This window comes from Heloderma suspectum, chromosome 9 (assembly GCF_057233095.1).
Source record: "Heloderma suspectum isolate Gila_16-S chromosome 9, 16-S_ref, whole genome shotgun sequence".
NCBI classification, from domain to species: Eukaryota; Metazoa; Chordata; class Lepidosauria; order Squamata; family Helodermatidae; genus Heloderma; species Heloderma suspectum.
Genome location: NC_139466.1, coordinates 6,968,515 through 6,989,398, shown reverse-complemented (window position 1 = coordinate 6,989,398; position 20,884 = coordinate 6,968,515). Strand labels below are relative to the sequence as shown.

The 20,884-nt window shown below is 47.1% G+C and overlaps 1 protein-coding gene across 2 annotated transcripts in view; it reads left to right on the top strand.

Annotated features, from left to right (window-relative positions):
- The window catches only part of FGF13 (fibroblast growth factor 13), a 314,910-nt gene that overhangs the window by 222,525 nt on the left and 71,501 nt on the right, over positions 1–20,884 (top strand). Inside the window, exon 1 of one of the 2 annotated variants that reach the window (XM_084813307.1) lies at positions 18,370–19,588. The exons of the other annotated variant lie outside the window; for it this stretch is intronic. Within the exon in view, the coding sequence (XP_084669433.1) occupies positions 19,399–19,588 (190 nt within the window). The 5' untranslated portion in view covers positions 18,370–19,398. Of the gene's footprint in view, positions 1–18,369; positions 19,589–20,884 lie in introns of those variants that run through there. 2 annotated transcript variants of the gene reach the window in all.

The window sequence follows — 20,884 nt, the reverse complement described above, 5'->3', positions numbered from 1 at the left end:
ATGGGCTCAGTGTCCACCCTGACACCACCCCAACTGGCTTGACATTGCTGAATTGCTGCATCATGTATGTGCCTTCCCTGCTGGATCACACCAAAAGGCCCCCTAGTCCATGTGTCATGCCTTCCTGCTAGAGGAATCCTCATCGGAGGACCATCTAGAACCTCCTGAGCCAGATGTATCTGGGGAACAGGCCACTGGGGGGGGGCTACCCAGAGACATCCTGGGTGCTTGGGGGAGACAGCATTGGGTCTGCCCCCTCAGGAGGGGTGGAGGACTCCGCTTTTGAGTTGGGGGTGGCTGTTGAGCAACACTTAAGCCCCAGGCACACCAGCATCTACAGATACAGGCAAAGATGGCAGCCAGGCAAAGAAGTGCCTGCTTACAAAAGAGAGCTCCCCGTGAGTAAAGAGCATCTCATGAGCAAGGCTCTCCTCATGAGTAGGACCTCTTCCAGCATATCTCTGAGGACCTAAATCTCTGCCTCAGGTGGGGCTCAGTTAGCTCCGGCTTAAATTTTCGGTCTCAGGCCAAGAGTGGCTGGAACAATGTCTGTGCACCAACACTGACTGGACCCTGCTTGTTTATTCCTTGATTTCCTGGCTGTCTCCCCTGGACTTGCCTTTTGATTTGACTTACCTAGCCACCTTGCTTTCTGCTTGGATCCTACCTGCTCAGACCCTGGCCTGTCTTTGGACTTTGCCTTTAGAACTGACCCTCCCTGACTACTTTGTTCTCTGCTTAGCTCCTGCCTGCTCAGACCCTGAGCTGCCTTCTGACCCCTCCTTGGAACCTAGCCTTCCCTGGTGGCTCACTCCCCTGCCATGGCTCCACCTGAAACAGGACACCAGAGCCCTCTTCTGAACAGTGGCCAGACACCAGCAGGGCATGAAGTCTACATCCCTGCCCTGGCTCCAGTATCTGTTTCTCTGGAATATATTGCCTCTAAACTTGGAAGCACCTTTTCGCTCTTGTGCCACACTGGCCCTCCCCTCTGTGACTTCTCCAAACCCCTTCTAAAGCTGTGTAAGCCATCGGCTCTTGCCTTGGGTGGCTTACTTAGGGATGCACCCCATAAAAGTGGGTGCAGGCTTTCATCACATTTCCACCTGCTAACCTATGGGTACAGATGCAAATCTAGATATGATTACTATAATTTAAATAGAACTACAACTCCCCATCATGGGGAAGATGGTGACCAGGTGAGCTGTGGGCCTGCTCAGTCTGCTGTCCTGGTGCTGCTAACTGTTGATAGGCAACTTCAAGGCCTCTGCTCTCCTTTCTTAGGGTTCTTTGTCTTTAAATTGGACTTGGACTAGATAGCCCTTTAAACAGAGTGGAAGTTTGCAACTTGCAGCCCCCAACCAAAGTTCAAGTGGCCCATGGCGGAATTTCAAAAGGCCTCTGCATACAGTTAGTTCAGACTTCTGGTAAGAGTGATCTGTCCTTTTGCTGGCATCTGCTTTGTTGGAAGGGAAGGGAAGGGAAGGGAAGGGAAGGGAAGGGAAGGGAAGGGAAGGGAAGGGAAGGGAAGGGAAGGGAAGAGAAGAGAAGAGAAGAGAAGAGGGCAGAAAAAGAGACAGAAAGAGGTGGCAGAAAGAGAAAATGCCCCACCCACTTTTGTCCTGACATTGCCTACTGCTGGCTTTGACCCCACCCACATATGTACACACACACATACACACACACACCCCTCAACAGATTACCCATAAGGGAATGTGATTCTTGGAAGAAAAGAAGCTGTCCAGCCCTGAAGTAGAGGATGCCTTCAAAGGGGGGACTGTCTTCTGCTAAGTTGGACATATGGTCACCCTATGTCACCAGACCTTGTGGCACTTGACCTGATGGATCAGGACTTTGGGAAAAAACTTCAGTTCCCCTTGAAAGCTGTAGGACTTGCTAGTTACGACAAAATATTCCTTTGTCTCAGTATTTTCTCTGAGATAAACCCTCCACAACTAACACAGAGAGACGTCTATGTGATAATTATGCCAAAAGACCCAGCAAACATGATTCTTGTAAATGTCCGCATCAACCCCGGTAGCATTCATTGTTTGTCAATAATTCAGCTGAAACAAAACCAACAGAATGTGCTCTTTTGCCTCTAAAAAGCCATTTGGGCTGTAAAAAAAGGCACGCGGCATCAGACAGGCCTAACGTACTGTGGGATCTGGTTACAGTCAATGAATATTCCCCCCCTTCCCCGCCGCCCATCTCATTATTCTAGAAGATGGGAAAATAAAATCTAGCATTTGCAAAATAACACAGTTCAGCAAAAGATCACCAAGAAGTAGCACCAGCAAACATCCAAGAAACAGTTCCAAGTTTGCCAGAAGCCGACTCTTCGAGGCTATGCATTTTTAATGATTGCTGAAAGTCGTAATGGTCTACTGCTCCTAATGCCCATTAATGATCTCTGTATACCACAAAGATGTTTCTGGCCAGTACCTTAGAGAATACGTTAAATATGCCTTTAAACTTTCGCTCGCTCTCAAATGCAGGCTGGGATTGAAACGGGCAGCATCAGCTCCTAAAGAAATATGGCTTTGGGATTAAGAAAGTCTTATTCAGGTAAGAAGAGTAGAAGGCAAGAAGCAGTTGGAGTGGGTGGGGATGGGGACTTTGGACGTAGCTGGGTGGCTACCATGGCTTCTAAAAAGTGGAGAGGGGAAAACAAAGGTGGTCAAGATGAATGCCTATCTTAACTTCCTTGGAGTGTGTGTGTCTCTGTGAGTTTTAATGTCACCGTTTTATCCAGCTCCTTGTCAATGGAACTTCTTCTAAAAACGACACCAAAAAGCATCTGATATTATCAGCTGTGCTGTAGAAAGTATCTGTATATACAGATGAGGTGGCAAATTTGTTTCCCTGATGTGCAAACGTGCCTTCGTTTGACAAGATGGAATTCTAGATTTGCTTAATAGGTCCATCAACAATACCCATAAAGTTTATGTGCTGGTGAATATTTCTTTCAAAAGGGAGGGGTGAGGACCAAACCAAAGAAGTGCTTTCTCAGATTTTAATTCTTGTGGCCCCTGATTGCTACAAAATATATTAACAGCCCGATGCCTTGCATGTTTGTTTGGATTTCCATGAGTTCAATGTGACTTAGTCTCAAGTAAGTGTGGCTTAGGATTGTAACCTTAGAATGACATTGCAACTGTGTTTATATCCGCTGTTTTGTTTTTTAAAACTTTACCATAAATGCAGTTACATATTAACTAAATAATATGTTTCCAAGACAAATATTCCTTTATGTACTGACTTATCAGCAATAACCTCATGATAATACATTTTAGATTCCCTTAATATGAAAGATACGGATTTGGCAATGTGAAATGATCAAATTACTGAACCAACGCCCTACAGCAGAAAGAGAGCAAAAATGCCCAACAATTTCCTATAACACTTGTCTTGCACCAGACAACTGCTGGAATTAACTTCTCTCAAGAAAAAGGCATATTATCTATACTTAATGTGCTCTTTTCTATGCTTTTCCTAAATTCTGCAGTCGATTTAAAAACCCAAATACTTCCATTATGGAAATAGTAAGATAAGATCCAAATGTAAATTGGTAAAGTGATTGGTACCTTTCTATGTGCCAGACGTTATGGAAATAAAAGTATTACATAGGGAATTGTGTGATATTGGTAGCAAAAATTTGTGGTGGGTGTTTTGCTTCTTGCTTTTTCACAGTGCCATCCTTATGTTTGACAAGCAGTTAAGAAAATGGTGCATTTTCTCAATGAGAATATTTCTTTGCAAGAATATTTTAGAAGAAGAACGAAAGTGTTTAGCTAAATTTAGTTGAGTTTCGTGGCTACTAGCAAATTGGTTTATAATAGAGCAATTATATGCATCCCTGTTCAGACATAAGCCCCACCATGTTCAATTGGTGTTACTCCCAGGTAAAGCATGCAGAGAATTGCAGCCTTCAACACATGTACTGGGCATACTTCTTAGTAAGCCTGCCTAGGATTGTGGCAGCCCCATTGAACACAATGTGTTCTGTGTCTGAGTAAAGGCGCAAAGGATCAGGTTGCACGCCACACTAGTTTGCATACATTAATGGTGCTTCGAAGTTATAGGATAGCTTCTCCTATTCAGAGGTTGATGTGCCTGTCTCCCTGTTCAAGTCACTGTGGCTATGCCAGTGTAAATGAGCTGGGGATCATGGCCTCCAGCCAAGATTATACACTCTGGTAGCATCCAAGTGGGAAAGCTGTTGTGAGGGGATGTGGGAGTGAGGGAGCGTCTGTTGGAGGCGATCCGGTGCATAAATATAAGGCCCTGTGCTTATAAAATTAGTGTGTTGGAGAGATGGTTTCTTGTGTAACAGTCTCCCTGACATGCCAGTCTACATGCAAGAAGAGTTGTTGTTGTTGTTGTTGTTTAATCTATGGAAGTGTTCAATCATGTGATCCTCACCACCACCACCACCGGAGTTCTGAAATGGTATGGTCTCATACTGGCTGTGCCATGTGCTTTTGGGGAATATCTCAACTTGACTCTGCATCAATGCTTTCCCCTGTTTTGCCTTCTTTGGGGTAAAATGCAGTGGAGGCTGGTGGTTCCGATGTAAGTGTGGTGATGAATCCGCTCCGGGTTTCAGTCAGAACCAGCCAGAATTCTGAAGGAGCTATCCAAGGTGCTGAGCCCTATCCCCAAATGGAATGGATAGTTCCTTTACAGTTCTGACTGGTTCTGATTGAAACCTGGAGCAGATTCACTGCCCCACTGACTTCAGAGCCACCAGCTTCCACAGGTAAAGTGATGCTGTGTAAATGTAGATGAATATAAACCTAAAGAATCTTAGAACCCATGCCCATTCACTCCATGTTCCTTTGTGCCACAAGCCTATGAAATATTCCAGACCAGGGCACGGTCTGATTCTGGACAAAGCCTGGAAGTGGGACTCCTTGGAAATCCCTTGAGTTCCAGTATGGAAGGAAGGCGGGATGTAAATGCACTAAATAAATACAGTGGTGATGTGCTTTAGCAGCAGCAACAAAATATGGATAACGTTTGCCTAGGCCATTTCTCTGGAAATGTCAGAATTTGAGCTAACGTTCTGGCTATGAAATTCGACTTGGCTCTGATTCTTACTGTAGCAAGAAGCACGTTGTAGTCAATAAAAGCCCCCAAAGGCTGGAAATTCTCCCCGCCCCAACCCCTTATATCAGGAGTGTTGAACCTCATGCCTGCAGGCCAAATCCAGATGGCCCTGCCCCCTTTCCACACTCCACACCCTTTTTCTGACTGCCAATCATTTGGTGGCTTCCCAGCTTTTGTGCAGTTTTTCCTCATCCTAAAAGGTTTAAAGCCCCTCTCAAGTCTTAGTTATAGGCAGTAAGAGCTTTAAGCTAAAATTTGCTAGAATTTTGGCTCCACCCTTTTTCCTTTGGCCACACCCCTTTTGCCTTCAGCCCCGCCCGATACTGTTATACACACACACACACACACACAGCCCTTGGGCTAAAAGCAGTTCGACACCACTGCCTTACACTAGGCTTTTCTACAGGAGGCATTTATTGCACACTCCTCATTCCCTATTCACGGTTGTTTATGGGTTCTTTAGATGATGTCGTGACCCTCCAGTTTTGCTTCTGTTGTAAGCAATGAAACAGCTGGGCTGGGCTTACTGGTGATGATAAGTATAAATAGAACAAAATTGAATAATTAAGTTTAACTGGGGGGGGGGTTCTATTCTTTCTGTTAACCCAATCCAATGATACCGCTACAACATGCTCACATTGCAATGGCTCTGTTTATGGCTTCTATCATGGATGGCTTCTCCAGCTTTCTAGGACCAGTCCCAACTCGTAGAGCTGAAAACCACCCCTGTAGTTCCTGGCTTTCACACCTTGGTCCAGATCAAAACAGGAGATCTCTCCCAAGCCTTAGAAATATAGCAGCAAATCAACAGGGCTGGACTTACTGGTGATAATAAATATAAATAGAACAAAATCTAACAATAATTTTTAATCTATGTACACACACACACGCATACATGCATTACAACAATAAGAAAGAATACACCGTTATTGTGCTGTAAAGAATAATACATCAAACCAGCAAGAGAGAATACAATGTTGTTGTGTTATAAAGACCTAACCGTACCCAAACTAACCAATACCAAATAAATCAAACGTGTTTTGACTTATAGTCTTCCTGTCAGGAGCGCCCTGGTGGCCTCTTTCAGTACACTCCAATAGCCAACTAAAAACACAGACGAAAGGATTCTTTTCAAGGCTTTAATCCTTTTACAACTTAATGATTCTTCCAGATGCTATAATCACCAGCGACTAAGCAAGGAACAGCAGAGTGGCCTATGCCTTGGGTAGGTAGGTGGTCCGCGTTTGAAAGAGAATCACTTGCAGACCCTGAACTTATGGGCTAGGGAGAGTTCCTCCCTCTTTCCCTTGGGTCCACGGGACGTGGCTGTTGCTTGTGCGCCAAACGGGCGCTATGCCTCCTTTCTACGCCCTCCATCGCTCGTCGATCCCTGCGTCTGCATTGAGTGTCTAGCAAGCCCCCTCCCGCACTTTCCCACTGCCAGGGTCACTATCTATCTCAGGAATGCCGGCAGGAGGAATCTCTGCTAGCTGCTGTGCCTGTGAGTGATGAGCTGGCTCCTCTCCCATGGATTGCTGATCAGAACTGCTCTGGGGTTCTATCAGCTCAGTTTCCACCCTGACACTTCCTCAGTGGTCTAACATAGGGGATATGGTTGAGTATTTAAGAGGTATGCCCAAAGGTAAACAACCATATGTATACAGACACATGGTATATAACACCTACAGCACAATTACCAACATAGACCCCTACAGTGGATATACAACAAATATTATGTTTAAAAAAAATTAATTATGATTAAAAACTGCTATGTAAAACTATATTAAAATATACCAAAAAGTTTTACATTAAAAGGTTTTTTTTAAAAAAAAAACAACTCACCAGTTTACTAATCTTGTGACTCCTTCCCCTAGAACATGCACCTGCAAGGGAGTAAACATGTTATGGTAACATGAGAGCCAGTGTGGTGTAGTGGTTTGAGTGGTGGACTGGGGCTCGGTATGATTTGTGAAAGTGAAAGGAATTTTTTTTTTCCACTTGTGTAATTGTGCTATTCTGCTGTACCACACTGCCACCTACAGGTTATGTAGCAGAAAAGCAGCAAAGGAAACACTCTTCATGTAGTGCTTGTATCTCAATTCTGCAATGAAACTGAAAGTAGATACAGAGGATTAACAGCCTCATGTAAAAAAAAGAAAAAGAAAAAAACCCGTTTCCTGAAAGCACATCCTATCACAAGATTAGAGATGATTACTGACCAAAACATACTAAGGCTTTTAAAGAGCCCAATCTTCAAACCTTTTCTTTTAGAAATTGACCCAAAGGTTGCAATTCCATTCTGTGTCATTGATGACCATGCCCTATGCACAACAGACCCAGCTCATCAAAAGTGCAGGAAGGCAGCTTAGTAGGCACCCAAACCAATGGCATCATGCAGAGATGTTTCGCTGTGAAGTTGCAACACGCAGTAGAGACACTGCACTCCTCTCTTTCAGGTGAACCTAAAAATTCAGATGGGTGCTTTATTTATGTATTCATTTATTTATTATTCAAATTGATATGCCACTTTCCATCAAAGCAGTGGACATAAAATACAGTGGCATCAAAACAACAATAAATATAACAATAAAAATAATACAATACAAATTGATCAGGACTAAAACCAGCATATTCTCCTTTGTGCTACAAACCATAGCTGGCTGGGTTGCACTTTAGGGAAAGCCTGTGTGAAGAGATGAGTTGTAAGAAGACGTCTGAAGTCAGAACCACGGAGGCCTGTCTAATGTCAATTGGTGAAGTGTTCCGGGGCGGTGGGTGGGTCCTAAAACTCTAAATGTTCCACGGCAAGTGCCCCTGAGGTTTGCCTCTGGAGCATGTGGTACCCTTCCAGAGGTACCCTCTGATGATCTCAGAGACTCAGTAGGGACATAAGGTGTGAGGCGCTCCTTAAGGTAACCTCCCTAAGGCTTTTTGAAGGTGATTTTGTGGAGGTTTCAGAAATAGGCCAAATCCAAGAGTAAATTGGCTGCAGACTTTTATGTCACTCCTATTTGAAATCAAAAGGCAGACTTGAAATCAGAAAAGAAGAACAAAAAATGACAGGTAGTACAGTAATACCTTCCCAGAAAGCATCTAAATCCAGGGATGAAGAACCTGTGGTCAAAGGGCCACAGGCAGCTCTCAGCCTAATTCCATGTAGGTGGGGGATGCCAGAAGAGAGAAGGGGAAGCAGTGGGGCAGAATGGAGGGGGGGAAGCCAATGATAGAAGGAGAGAGTGATCAGTTCAAACCTGGGGAGGGGAGAGAGAGAAAAGTAGAAGGGGGTGTCAGAGAGAGAGGGTATCAGAAAGAGAGGGAGAAGGAGTGGATCCAGCTACCTTTGGCTCTGGCCCCACCTACCACTGGTATACTGTCCCTAACAGATTACCCCCTCAAGGGTGTCAGAGAGAGAAAAAGATGACAGATGTATTAGAGGGAGAAAAGAGAAGGGGGTGTCAGACAGAGAAAGAGAAAAAAAGTCAGAAGGAGTGTCAGAGAGAGAGAGAGAGAGGAAGGAAGGAAGGAAGGAAGGAAGGGGTGTCAGGGAGAGAAAGAGAGAGAAGGGGTGGCACAGAGAGAGGGAGGGAGGGAGGGAGGGAGGGAGGGGTGGCCCTGCCCAGCTTTGGATCTGGCTTCACCCACCACTGGCATGAAGCCCTCAACAGATTACCCCACCAGGAAATGTGGCCCTCAATAGGAAAAGAAAGGTTCCACCCCTTCATCAAATTGCCTGTTATTTTCTGAAGCAAAATATGCTTTGTTGTGGTTGTGGGTTTCAAGTTATCAGCTTATGAGGAAAGTGGCAAAGGGTATTACAGAGTGATTAAGGGGTGTGTGTGTGTGTGTGTGTGTGTCTGGCTGTGTGCTTGTGTAAGAGTGATCATGTACATTACATTTCAATATAATATTGTAGTGAGTCCATTTTCATGGTGAAGTTTACTGCACTGGAATGAGTCTAGACTTTCTCCCCCTCCCAATATATTCCAGCCGTTTATCTGGAATAAACGGTGTTTATGTGATAACACCGTTTATCACATTATTTGAAAACAACCATTTTGTTCTTTTTCTCAGGGAAAGGTGAATGCAACACTGTTTGGGGTTTTTTAATGGTCTGAAACGTTCATCTTAATAGTTGACAAACTTCTAAGGAGCTTCTGGTTTGAAAGGGAATGTGACTGTAAGTCAACCAAGCAATGTTTTCTATGTAGGATAATAACCCCACTCTGAAGTAATCTAACATCCATCTTCATATTTTGACATCACTGTTGTGTAGGAAACAGCCTGCACACTACACAGCAATGTACACGGACATATATGACCAAGACCTGTGTTGTGTTTGGCTGCATGACGCCCTGCAAAATAGATGTGTGGTTTTTACATGATAGGGTTTATAGTGGGGTTGTTGAACCTCAGGTCTGTGGGCCAAACCTGGCTTGCCTGGGGTCCCAATCCGGCACTCTGGGGTTCCCCAAATGGTCACACTTCCTTCCTCTGGTTGCAAATCACTTGGTGGCTTCCTGGCTTTTGCATGTTTTTTCCCTCTTCTAAAAAGCTGAAATGTCCCTCCTAAAGCTCCATTACAGACAGTAAGAGCTTTAGGGTGCAGTCCTATAGGGATACTCAGAGGTGGACAGCTATCCAATGCAGGGCAGGTGGAGACCTCTCCTGCATGCTCTGGCCACCCCGCATTTGCAGCTAGACAGACAATTTTGGCGGTCTAGCTGGGGACGTCCGAGCAGGGGAGGCTGGACAGCACATAGGAAGCATTGTAATGACTCTTCCATGGTCTCCTCCCCTTCCCGCCCCTGGGAAAAACCCCTTTTCACCCACTCCATGCTGTGGTTATGAGCATGGAGACGGGGAAGAACCGCACTGCCTGCGAGGGGATGCAGGAGGGGAGTGTGGTTTCTGGGAACTGAGCTCCGACTTCAGTTCCTGGAAACCGAAAAATCCTATGCCCATCTAAACACTGCCTAGCAGCCATAGGATTCCTCTCTTAAGCTCATAAGGCAAACGTGCCCACCCTGGCATCCTCCAGAAGTGTTAGACTACAAACCCCATCACCCTCAGCCAGTGTGCCCATTGACAGTGACTGGCACTTGAAGCTGGGACTGCTGGGAAGGCTTTTGGTGCAGAGGAGGAAGGGGCAGAATCCAAAAGCGAAGAGGAAATCCCCCCCTGGCCCTGGATTGCATCTAGCATGTTTAGGATTGGGCTGTAATTTAGTGAAACAGCCATGGCCACATCTGGAAGGAGAGACTGAATTAACTGTGTTTGATTTTATCCGTGCAAAGAAAAAAAAACAGGTTTGGCATTCTCCTCTTACATTGCATTTGGCAACCTCACAAATGTAGCATTGATGACCCTGGGAGGTTGCCAGTGGGAAGGGAAGCAGCAGCTTCTTTGCATCTTGAGATACGCCTCTTGAATAGGGATGTACGAATCCCTTACCTTGTTCCATTCCGGGGATCCGCGGTGGGGGGGGAGGCAATCCGTTCCTCCCCCCGGAATCCTCCCCAGCCAGCTCTGCTCCACAGCAAGGCTGCGGAGCCACTGGCCGGGGCCGGCCGCAGCTGGACTTCCAGCCGCTGCCGGGCTGCTACAGCCGCAAATGGCGGCCGTCGTAGCGACCGCCATTTGCGTCCTTGCATTAGGCCGTGATAGGCTACGTAAGTATTTACGTAGCCTATCATGGCAAAGAGCAGGGGAGCAAATGGCATAGTGGCCGCCATTTGTGCCCCTGCTCTTTGCTGTGATAGGCTACATAAGTATTTACGTAGCCTATCATGGCCTAATGCAGGCATGCAAATGGTGGCTGCCATGACGGCTGGCATTTGCAGCCGCAGCAGCCCAGCAGCGGCCGCAAGATGAGCTGGAGCCGCTGCTGCCACCAGGTAGGTCCGTCCTGGGGGGGGATTTTGGGTGGTGGTGGTGGGGAGGCCGTTCCACCAGGGACTCCGGGGGATTCCAAAGAATCTGGCCTCACTGGAGTCCATAGTGGATTTCTCCAACATCCCTACTCTTGAATTGTGTCCTATCAAGGAGGCATGGGGTGCTGATGTGAGCTGCCAGTCTCCACTTTTATGTGTGTCCTCATATTTAGACTTCAAGGTCTAAATCCTCCTCTGTCACCAAGGGAACAAACAAACATCCCCCTGGAAGCTATTGGTTTGTTGACTTTGCATCAGGTTCTTCCACTGAGGGGCTCAGGGTGGCCCCAGTGTAGTCCCACGACAACCCTGTGAGGTAGGTTAAGCTAAAAGGTTGCTGTCTGGGTCAGAGTGAGAGGCAGTTGAACAAGCAGGATGCAAGGGTGAAGAGGAGGAGCAACTCCAGGGGGCATTGCCATTGGGCCTCTGCTGGGGTGTGGGCCCTTGGTAAGTGCTTGACCATGCCTACCATTGACGTTGGACCTGAACTTCTTGTTCCAGCAGAGATCAGAACCCTGGCCTTCTCAGTCCAAAACTCAATTCATTCCTGGCTCTTCAAGTGTCTATACAACTGTGCATCTGACTTGGCAGTTATCCAGGCTTCGGATACATCACATTTAGACTACTGCAATGTGTGCTATGTGGAGCTACCCCTGAAGAATGTCTGGAAGTTTCAACTGGTTCAAAATGCAGCAGCTAATGGAATCAGGACCATAATACACCTGTCCTGAAAGACCTGCCCTGCATGCCAATTGCTTGCCAGGTGCAATTCAAGGAGCTGTTGGTTATAACCCTTAAAGCCCTAGATGGCTTAGGGCCTAGCTTTTGAAGGGACTACCTCTCTTGTTGAGAACTTGCAAGTATTACGTTTTGCAGGAGAGGCCTTTGTGGGGGCTCCATTACCTGCAGAGGCCCATTTGTCGGGCACTTGTGAAAGGGCTTCCTCTTTCATTGCCCACAAACTATGGAACATGCTCCCCCAAGAACTATGATTACTCTCTTGGCCTTCAGAAAGGACATGAAAGGTACATATTTTCCATTTGTTTGTTGTTGTTGTTTATTTGTCCAGTCGCTTCCGACTCTTCGTGACTTCATGGACCAGCCCACGCCAGAGCTTCTTGTCAGCTGTCGCCACCCCCAGCTCCCCCAAGGTTGAGTCCGTCGCCTCCAGAATATCATCCATCTACCTTGCCCTTGGTCGGCCCATCTTCCTTTTGCCTTCCACTTTCCCTAGCATCAGCATCTTCTCCAGGGTATCCCGTCTTCTCATGATGTGGCCAAAGTACTTCAGTTTTGCCTTTAATATCATTCCCTCAAGCGAGCAGTCTGGCTTTATTTCCTGGAGTATGGACTGGTTTGATCTTCTTGCAGTCCAAGGCACTCTCAGCATTCTCCTCCAGCACCACAGTTCAAAAGCATCTATCTTCCTTCGCTCAGCCTTCCTTATGGTCCAGCTCTCGCAGCCATAGGTTACTATGGGGAATACCATTGCTTGAACTATGTGGACCTTTGTTGTCAGCGTGATGTCTCTGCTCTTCACTATTTTATCAACATTTGTCATTGCTGTCCTCCCAAGAAGTAAACGTCTTCTGATTTCCTGGCTGCAGTCAGCGTCTGCAGTAATCTTTGCGCCTAGAAAGACAAAGTGTGTCACTGCCTCCACATTTTCTCCCTCTATTTGCCAGTTATCAATCAAGGTGGTTGCCATAATCTTGGTTTTTTTGAGGTTTAACTGCAACCCAGCTTGTGCACTTTCTTCTTTCACCTTCGTCATAAGGTTCCTCAGCTCCTCCTTGCTGTTTCAGCCATCAAAGTGGTATCATCTGCCTATCTGAGATTGTTAATGTTTCTTCCAGTGATTTTAACTCCAGCCTTGGCTTCATCAAGCCCAACACGTCGCATGATGTGTTCTGTGTACAGATTGAATAGGTAGGGTGAGAGTATACAACCCTGCCATACTCCTTTCCCAATCTTGAACCAGTCCGTTGTTCTGTGGTCTGTTCTTACCATTGCTACTTGGTCGTTATACAGATTCCTCAGGAGGCAGACAAGATGACTTGGTATCCCCATACCACCAAGAACTTGCCACAATTTGTTATGATCCACACAGTCAAGGGCTTTAGAATAGTCAATAAAACAGCAATAGATGTTTTTCTGAAACTCCCTGGCTTTCTCCATTATCCAGCGGATATTGGCAATTTGGTCTCAAGTTCCTCTGCCTTTGTACATCTGGCAATTCTCGTTCCATGAATTGCTGGAGTCTACCTTGCAAGATCTTGAGCATTACCTTACTGGCATGTGGAATAAGTGCCACTGTTCGATAGTTTGAACATTCTTTGGTGCTTCCCTTTTTTGGTATGGGGATATAAGTTGATTTTTTCCAATCTGTTGGCCATTCTTGTGTTTTCCAAATTTGCTGGCGTATGCCATGCATCACCTTGTCAGCATCATCTTGCAAGATTTTAAACAGTTCAGCTGGGATACCGTCATCTCCTGCTGCCTTGTTATTAGCAATGCTTCTTAAGGCCCATTCAACCTCACTCTTCAGGATGTCTGGCTCTAGCTCACTGACCACACCGTCAAGTCAATCCGCGATATTATTATCCTTCCTATACAGATCTTCCGTATATTCTTGCCACCTTTTCTTGATCTCTTCTGCTTCTGTTAGGTCCTTGCTATCTTTGTTTTTGATCATACCCATTTTTGCCTGGAATTTACCTCCGATGTTTCAAATTTTCTGGAAGAGGTCTCTTGTCCTTCCTATTCTATTATCTTCTTCCGCTTCCGCGCATTGCTTGTTTAAAAATAATTCCTTATCTCTTCTGGCTAACGTCTGGAATTTTGCATTTAATTGGGCATATCTCCCCCTATCACTGTTGCCTTTTGCTTTTCTTCTTTCTAGGGCTGCTTCCAGTGTCTCAGCAGACAGCCGTCTTGCCTTCTTGGTTTTCTTTTTCTTTGGGACGTTTTTTGTTGCCGCCTCCTGAACAATGTTGCGAACTTCTGTCCATAGTTCTTCCGGGACCCTATCTACTAAATCTAGTCCCTTAAATCTATTCTTCACCTCCACTGCATATTCATGAGGAATATTAGTGAGCTCATATCTAACCGATCTGTGGGTCTTCCCTATTCTCTGTAGTCTGATTCAAAATTGTGCAATAAGAAGTTCATGATCTGAACTACAATCAGCTCCAGGTCTTGTTTTTACTGACTGCACAGATGTCCGCCACCTTTGGCTACAAAGGATGTAGTCAATCTGATTTCGGTGTCGACCGTCTGGTGAAGTTCATGTATAAAGTCGTCTCTTAGGTTGTTGGAAGAGAGTGTTTGTTATGCACAGTGAGTTGTCTTGGCAAAATTCTATCAGCCTATGTCCCGCTTCATTTTTTCTCCCAGACCATGCTTGCCTGTAATTCCAGGTGTCGTTTGACTACCCACCTTAGCATTCCAGTCTCCTGTAATGAAAATAACATCTTTGTTTGGCGTACTATCCAGTAGGTGCTGCAGATCCTCATAGAACTGATCTACTTCTGCTTCTTCAGCATCTGTGGATGGGGCGTATATTTGGATCACTGTGATGTTAAATGGCTTACCCTGAATTCGAATTGAGATCATTCTGTCATTTTTTGGATTGTATCCAAGCACTGCTTTAGCCACTTTATTATACATTATGAAGGCTACTCCATTTCTTCTGTGGTCCTCTTGTCCACAGTAGTAGATCTGGTGGTCATTTGATGTGAAGTGGCCCTTTCCAGTCCATTTCAGTTCACTGACACCCAAAATGTCTATATTTAATCTTAACATCTCCCCGATAACCACATCCAATTTGCCCTGGCTCATAGTTCTTACATTCCAGGTTCCTATGGTATGTTGATCTTTAGAACATCGGATTCGTCATTCACCACCAGCACCATCGGCTGCTAGCCATCCTTTCGGCTTTGAGCTAGCTGCATCATCACATCTGGGGCTAGTTGAACTTATCCTCTGTTCCTCCCCAGTAGCATTTTGACCATCTTCTGACCTGGGAGTCCCATCTTCCAAAGGTATACCGGCATATCTCTGGTTGTACTGATCCATTTAGTTTTCATGGCAAGAATACTGGGGTGGGTTGCCATTTCCTTCCCCAGGGATCGTATTTAGTCTGACCTCTCTGCCATGACCTTCCCGTCTTGGGTGTCCCTTCACGGTTTAGCTCATGATGTCACTGAGGTGCTCAAGCTCCAGCACCACAACAAAGTAACAATCTCCTTTGCTGGAGATTTTCCATTTAGCCTTTCAAAATGTGTAGTTTTCATGTTTTTCAGGTCGACTCAGCCTTCCATCCTTCCGAGGTTGGTAAAATGAGTACCCAGCTTGCTGGGGGAAGGCAATGGCAAACCACCCCGCTATAGTCTGCCATGAAAATGCCAGTGCAAGCGGCATCCCTCTAGGAGTCAGCAATGACTTGGTGCTTGCACAGGAGGAACCTTTCCTTTTTCATGTTTTCATGTTCTTACCTTTTTTAATTATATTTTTAAATTGTTTTAAGGTGTTATTGTTTTCAATTATTGTATGCTGCCTTGGTTGCTCTTTAGCAGATTAGGTAGTCTATAAATGCTAATAATGAATAAATAATGGATAAGTTGGCACAGACATCTGTAGATAGGCAGCTGTTGGACTTTGTGATATGACTCACAATTGCCCAGCCCACAAGCAACAGTTGGAAGTCAACTGCTCAACTCTGGACAGTGACTTTCTTAATAACACCATTGAACATCAAACATTTTTCCCCCATTGACACAGATGCAAGCTATAATATGGCCACTTTTGTCCAACATGGGGCTCTCAGATGTGGGAAGGCAGGCTCTGCTTTTGAATGGTTGCGTTCTAATACTCCTAACTCTTCATCAAAGATCTCCAGAATTTAGCCATCTCACCGTTTCCATTTAGACCATGCCTGAAGATGGCAGAAGAAATTACCAAGTACTCAGAAGCATCTATGTCCATCACAAGACAGCCTTGTAGCAACCATGGCATGAGAAGTGAGACATCTAAGAACACTGTAGATGAGTCAACCCACCGCTGAGTCATATTCAAAATCTGCAGGATTTCCATTATCAGCTTTATCTTCAGGGCTCCAGGCAACGGAATTCAACTGGAAATCTGTTCACGGAGTTGACATCCACATAGTTCCATCTGCACTGCCTTCATTTTACTGCTTTCCCAGTAAATGGGAAGTTACTCAATGTAATTCGGTCCCCGATTATCATTGCACATGAGTTTCTGTTTGGTGTTACAGGGTGATTAGTAATGAGTAGTTTTAGTGAGTAAAGTAGTTTTTGATAGCACATAAGCATTTGAGATAGTCCTGATGCATTACATACTGTAGCCAGTGTTGCTCTGCATCATGGGGTTAGTAGTCTTAAAGCCATGCAAACAATGATCAGTGAACATGAAAAAAGATCTAGGGGTTTTAGTAGACTGCAAGCTAAACATGAGTTAGCAATAGTGGTTGTCAGACAGATGAAGGAACAATTTTGTTTTATTGATTTATTTATTTCATTTCGATACCGCCCAATAGCCAAAGCTCTCTGAGCAGTTCACAAAAATTAAAACCACAGAGTGCAGCATAAATAATATAAAATATGAAGGCTTAAAACCACAGTATAACAACACAACCAGAATAAAACCTAGCAGCAATGCAGAGATTAAAAATACAGATTCAAAGCACCAGAGCTAAAAGATTAGGACACTGAAATGCTAAAATACTTCCTGGTAGCCACCTGCCTCACTTCCTTTGTTTGCCATTGCTCCAGTGGGTGGGTAGGACCCAAACCAATGGGTTCAAATGACAAGAAGAATGAATTATTTTCTTTATATCCCACTCTTCCTTACAAAGAGTCCATTTAGACTAACCATTAAACTCCAGATAGTTCAAGTCTTTTGACAGTGGCATAGGCTACCTTGGAAGGTGGTGGACTCTCCTTCATCAGAGGTTTTTAAGCAGAGGCTGTAGGGCCAGTGGCCACCTAGTGGATTTCCTGCATTGGCAGGGGGTTGGATTGGATGACCTTAGAGGCCCCGTCCGACTCTATGGTTCTATGATCCATTCCTGTACCTGAGTGTTTGGCTTTGATGACATACTGTACATTACAGGAGATGTTTTGTCATGATATTTGTGAGAGTACTCAGATAATGGCAAGCAACCATCCAACGCACTAATGTAGTACATACAACAAGAAAGAGAACTCCCTGGTTCTGAGTGAACATCTGTGAAAAATGGCAGATTTTGGTACCAGCTGCAGAGTTTGGAGCAGGGCTCTGATTTACCATAACTGTGATATTCTATCCAAATTCTGTTGTTTGGACATTTTGATGGAAATTCTAGCTGGCTTCCCCATGCTCTGGAACCAATGTGTCACCAACGGCTTTTTCTAAAGATCCTCTGCTACACATTTCATATTTGGGAATGGAAAGCAAGACAATTTGCCAAAGCAAAATAAGGAGGAGAAAAGGTCCTTGCCACTAGGAGCTTACAATCATGTCTTCACCAAAAAAACCAAATAAATCACAGCACAGACATTCCTCTCAAAAGAAAACCTTCCCTAGGGACCAACTCTTTGCCACAACAACTTAAAACTATCAAGGAACAGGTTCTCATCCACCCCATTCCTGGGGCAACTAGCTCTTTCGACTTTTTGTTGTGATGACTAGAGAGCCTAGAGAGCCAGCAACTGAGGATGTGGCAAGGACGGGGGGCCAGTGACATTTGAACATCCCTCCCCCCTCCCTGCATCATTCTCTCTTGCTTGCATGGGCTACCCAGAGCCACCTGGTTGACCACTGTGGGCACAGGATGGAGGACTAAGACAGACCCTTGCTCAGATCTGTCTGGGCAATTCTGATGTTCGTATTTTCCTGGCTGCTTAACACAGGAACATCGGAAGCTGCCTTACCCCGAGTCAGACCCTGGGTCCATCTAGCCCAGTATTGTCAACACTGACTGGCAGCAGCTCTCCAGGGTTTCAGGCAGGATTCTTCATCAGCCCTAGCCGGGGACGCCGGGGATTGAACCTTCTGCGTGCAAAGCAGGTGCTCAGCCACCGAGCTACCGTCGCTTCCAAACATGCCCCACACGTGTCTGCCTGTTCGTTTCCCACGAGGCGTGTCCCCCATCGCCTCCTCCCCTTCCCCAACTGCGAGCTCCTCAAAGTCTTTCCAACTCAAGTCACGTTTGTTTGGGTGTCTGCTGCCTTTCCCCGAAGAAGAGGCGTCTCTGATCTGCTTCCTCCCCCTTTGCCCCCTCCTTTCCCGCCTCTACCTACCCGAGGAAATTGTTTCCTCCTCTGGCCACAACTGCGCCTTACCTCCAGGCTGCTCGCTCTCTCTCCCGTCTGCCCCCCCCCCCGGCCCCGGCCCCGCTTCTGCAGCTCCTCCTCCTCCTCCTCGGCTCCCTGCGCACTGAGTCCGATTTCTGCGTTTGTTTAAAAGGAGGAGGGGGGAGGCTGTGGTGCTCAGGGGTTTTGCCGCGGCGTCTCTCCTCGCCGTGCAGCTCGTAGCGGAGAGCGCAGCCTCGGTCGCTCGCTGCTGCTTTTGCAGGTGCTGTTGCTGCTGCTGTCGAAGGAAAATCCAGCCTGCCTCCCTCTTTACAGAGCCCTCCGAGGGGCGCTCGCCATACGAAAAAAAAAGGACATTAAAAAAAAACACGCCAAAGCCTCGCTCCGGGAGGCAGGGAGATGCTGCAGCGAAAGCAGCCCCGTTGAGGAACCGAGCCAAGCGGGCGCTCCCCGAGGGAGCCGAGCGACCAAGGTGCAGCGACAGAGGCCAGAAGGGAAGCCGGGATTGGTGACAATTTGGAAGAAAGAAGAGGGCAGCAGCGCGTCCCTTCCCTTCTGGGCCCCCGTGTATCTCACAGGTTGACTGTTTGCGGGCGGGGAGGGGGGGGGGAGCTTTGCCGAGGCGCCGGCGGCGCCGCTGCGCTCGGAAGCGCCAATGATGCGCCAAGGCGCGCGAGCGCATTTGGAGACGTCGTCGGGGGACCTGTTGGTTGCGCCTGTCCTCCGCCTCCGCTGAGCGAACAGGCAACTTTCGAGCCCGGGGCCAAGTTCGAGAAGGATCTCTCCAAGGCACCCCGAGGCGCCGAGGCGCGAGTGGGGCCCGGCGGCATCGTCGGAGGGGGGGGGCCCTCCCCAAGCCAAAGGGCGCGCGCCCTCCTGTGCCACTGGCTGGCCCCACGCGGGCCCCTTGGAGCGGCAGGAGGTCGCCGGGCCTCCCGTCGCGTCTGCTCATTTCGAGGGGAGGCGAGAGCAGCATGCTGGGGGCTCCCCCCGCAGGCAGCCCCCGCAGCCCCGCCGTGTGACCCTCCAGGGTGGCGGCCATGGCAGCAGCCATCGCCAGCTCCCTGATCCGCCAGAAGAGGCAAGCGAGGGAGCGGGAGAAGTCCAATGCCTGCAAATGTGTCAGCAGCCCCAGCAAGACCAAGACGAGCTGCGCCGACAAGAAGAAGCTCAGCGTCTTCTCCAGGGTCAAGCTCTTCGGCTCCAAGAAACGGCGGCGGAGGAAACCAGGTGGGCTGGCCGGGCGGCTTGCTGGCTGGCTTCGGGGGCAGCCTGGTGGTGAGGGCAGCTAAGCCAGGAGAAGGCTGTTGCCTTCCTGCCCTGATTGTGCACGTGGTGGGGGCATCTGGATGGCCACTGGTGGGTGGGAGATGCTTTCCCACAACCTGGGGCCCTCCAGGTGTGTTAGATTCCAACTCCCATCAGCCCCACTGAGCCATGTTGGCTGGGGATGATGAAATCTGGAGCCCAGCACAGTTGGAGGGCCCCAGGTTGGGGAAAGCTGGATTAGATGGACCATTGGGTTGGTCCAGCGGTACTCTTCTTAGGAGCTTCCTAGACATCATAATTAGAAATGAAACCTTAGTATCAGATAGTAGGAACATTAGAACAAGGAAGGCCATTGCCTTTGCGCTCTGCTCATAGGCTTCCCATAGGCATCTGGTTGGGCACTGTGTGGAAACTGGATGCTGGACCTTTTTCCTTTGATCCTGCAGGATTCATCTTATGCTCTTAGGGGAGCATAGATGCTGCCCATCTTTATTTCCTTGCTGAAAAGAATGAGAGCAAACCCTCTGCAGACCTAGGCAGCTCCCTTATACTGAGTCAGACCAGGGGTCCATCCAGCCCAGCTCTTACTCCTGTCCTCTGGGTTTGGGAATGTCAGGGATTGAATCGGGGACATGAATGCTCTCCACCGCTGAGCTGTGGCCCGTCCTGCCCATGATCAGTTGGGGCTGCTTTGTATGTTACAGTTGAAGCATACAATGCACATGCTAAAAGGATGTTAACATGAGATGCTTTAAAAGAGAGAAAGGGGGGACACGTTTGTCACAGTTTGCTGGCTGGCTGCAGCTCCTTCTGGCATGCGTCTCTGTCAGAAGACTTCAGGCTTCTGTGGGTGTTATGTGAAGCTCGCTAGTTGGTTGCACAGGGTCCCTCATGTGCATTGTGTGGCCCTTGTAAGGGGTGTTGGTGGAAAGTAGCTTTGATGTCCCTGCAGAAAGATTAGACAGATGTATAGAGGATGGGGCTAATCAATGGATTAAATGGGTCACAATTGCTTCCTGAGCCTCCATGTACAGGAGCAGTGAACCCCTGAGTATCAGCCAGAGATGAACAGCAGGCCGTTGCCTTTACCCTGCTCATGAGCCCCAAAGGTGTCCAGGTGGTTTTCTATTGGACCAAACAAATGGTAGATACATCAAGGGAATTCTTATGTCTTTACATATTTCCTACATGCTACGGGGTGCAGGGTGTTCCCACGAGGGACCTAACATGAAACTTCCATGTGTAGAACCCCACAGG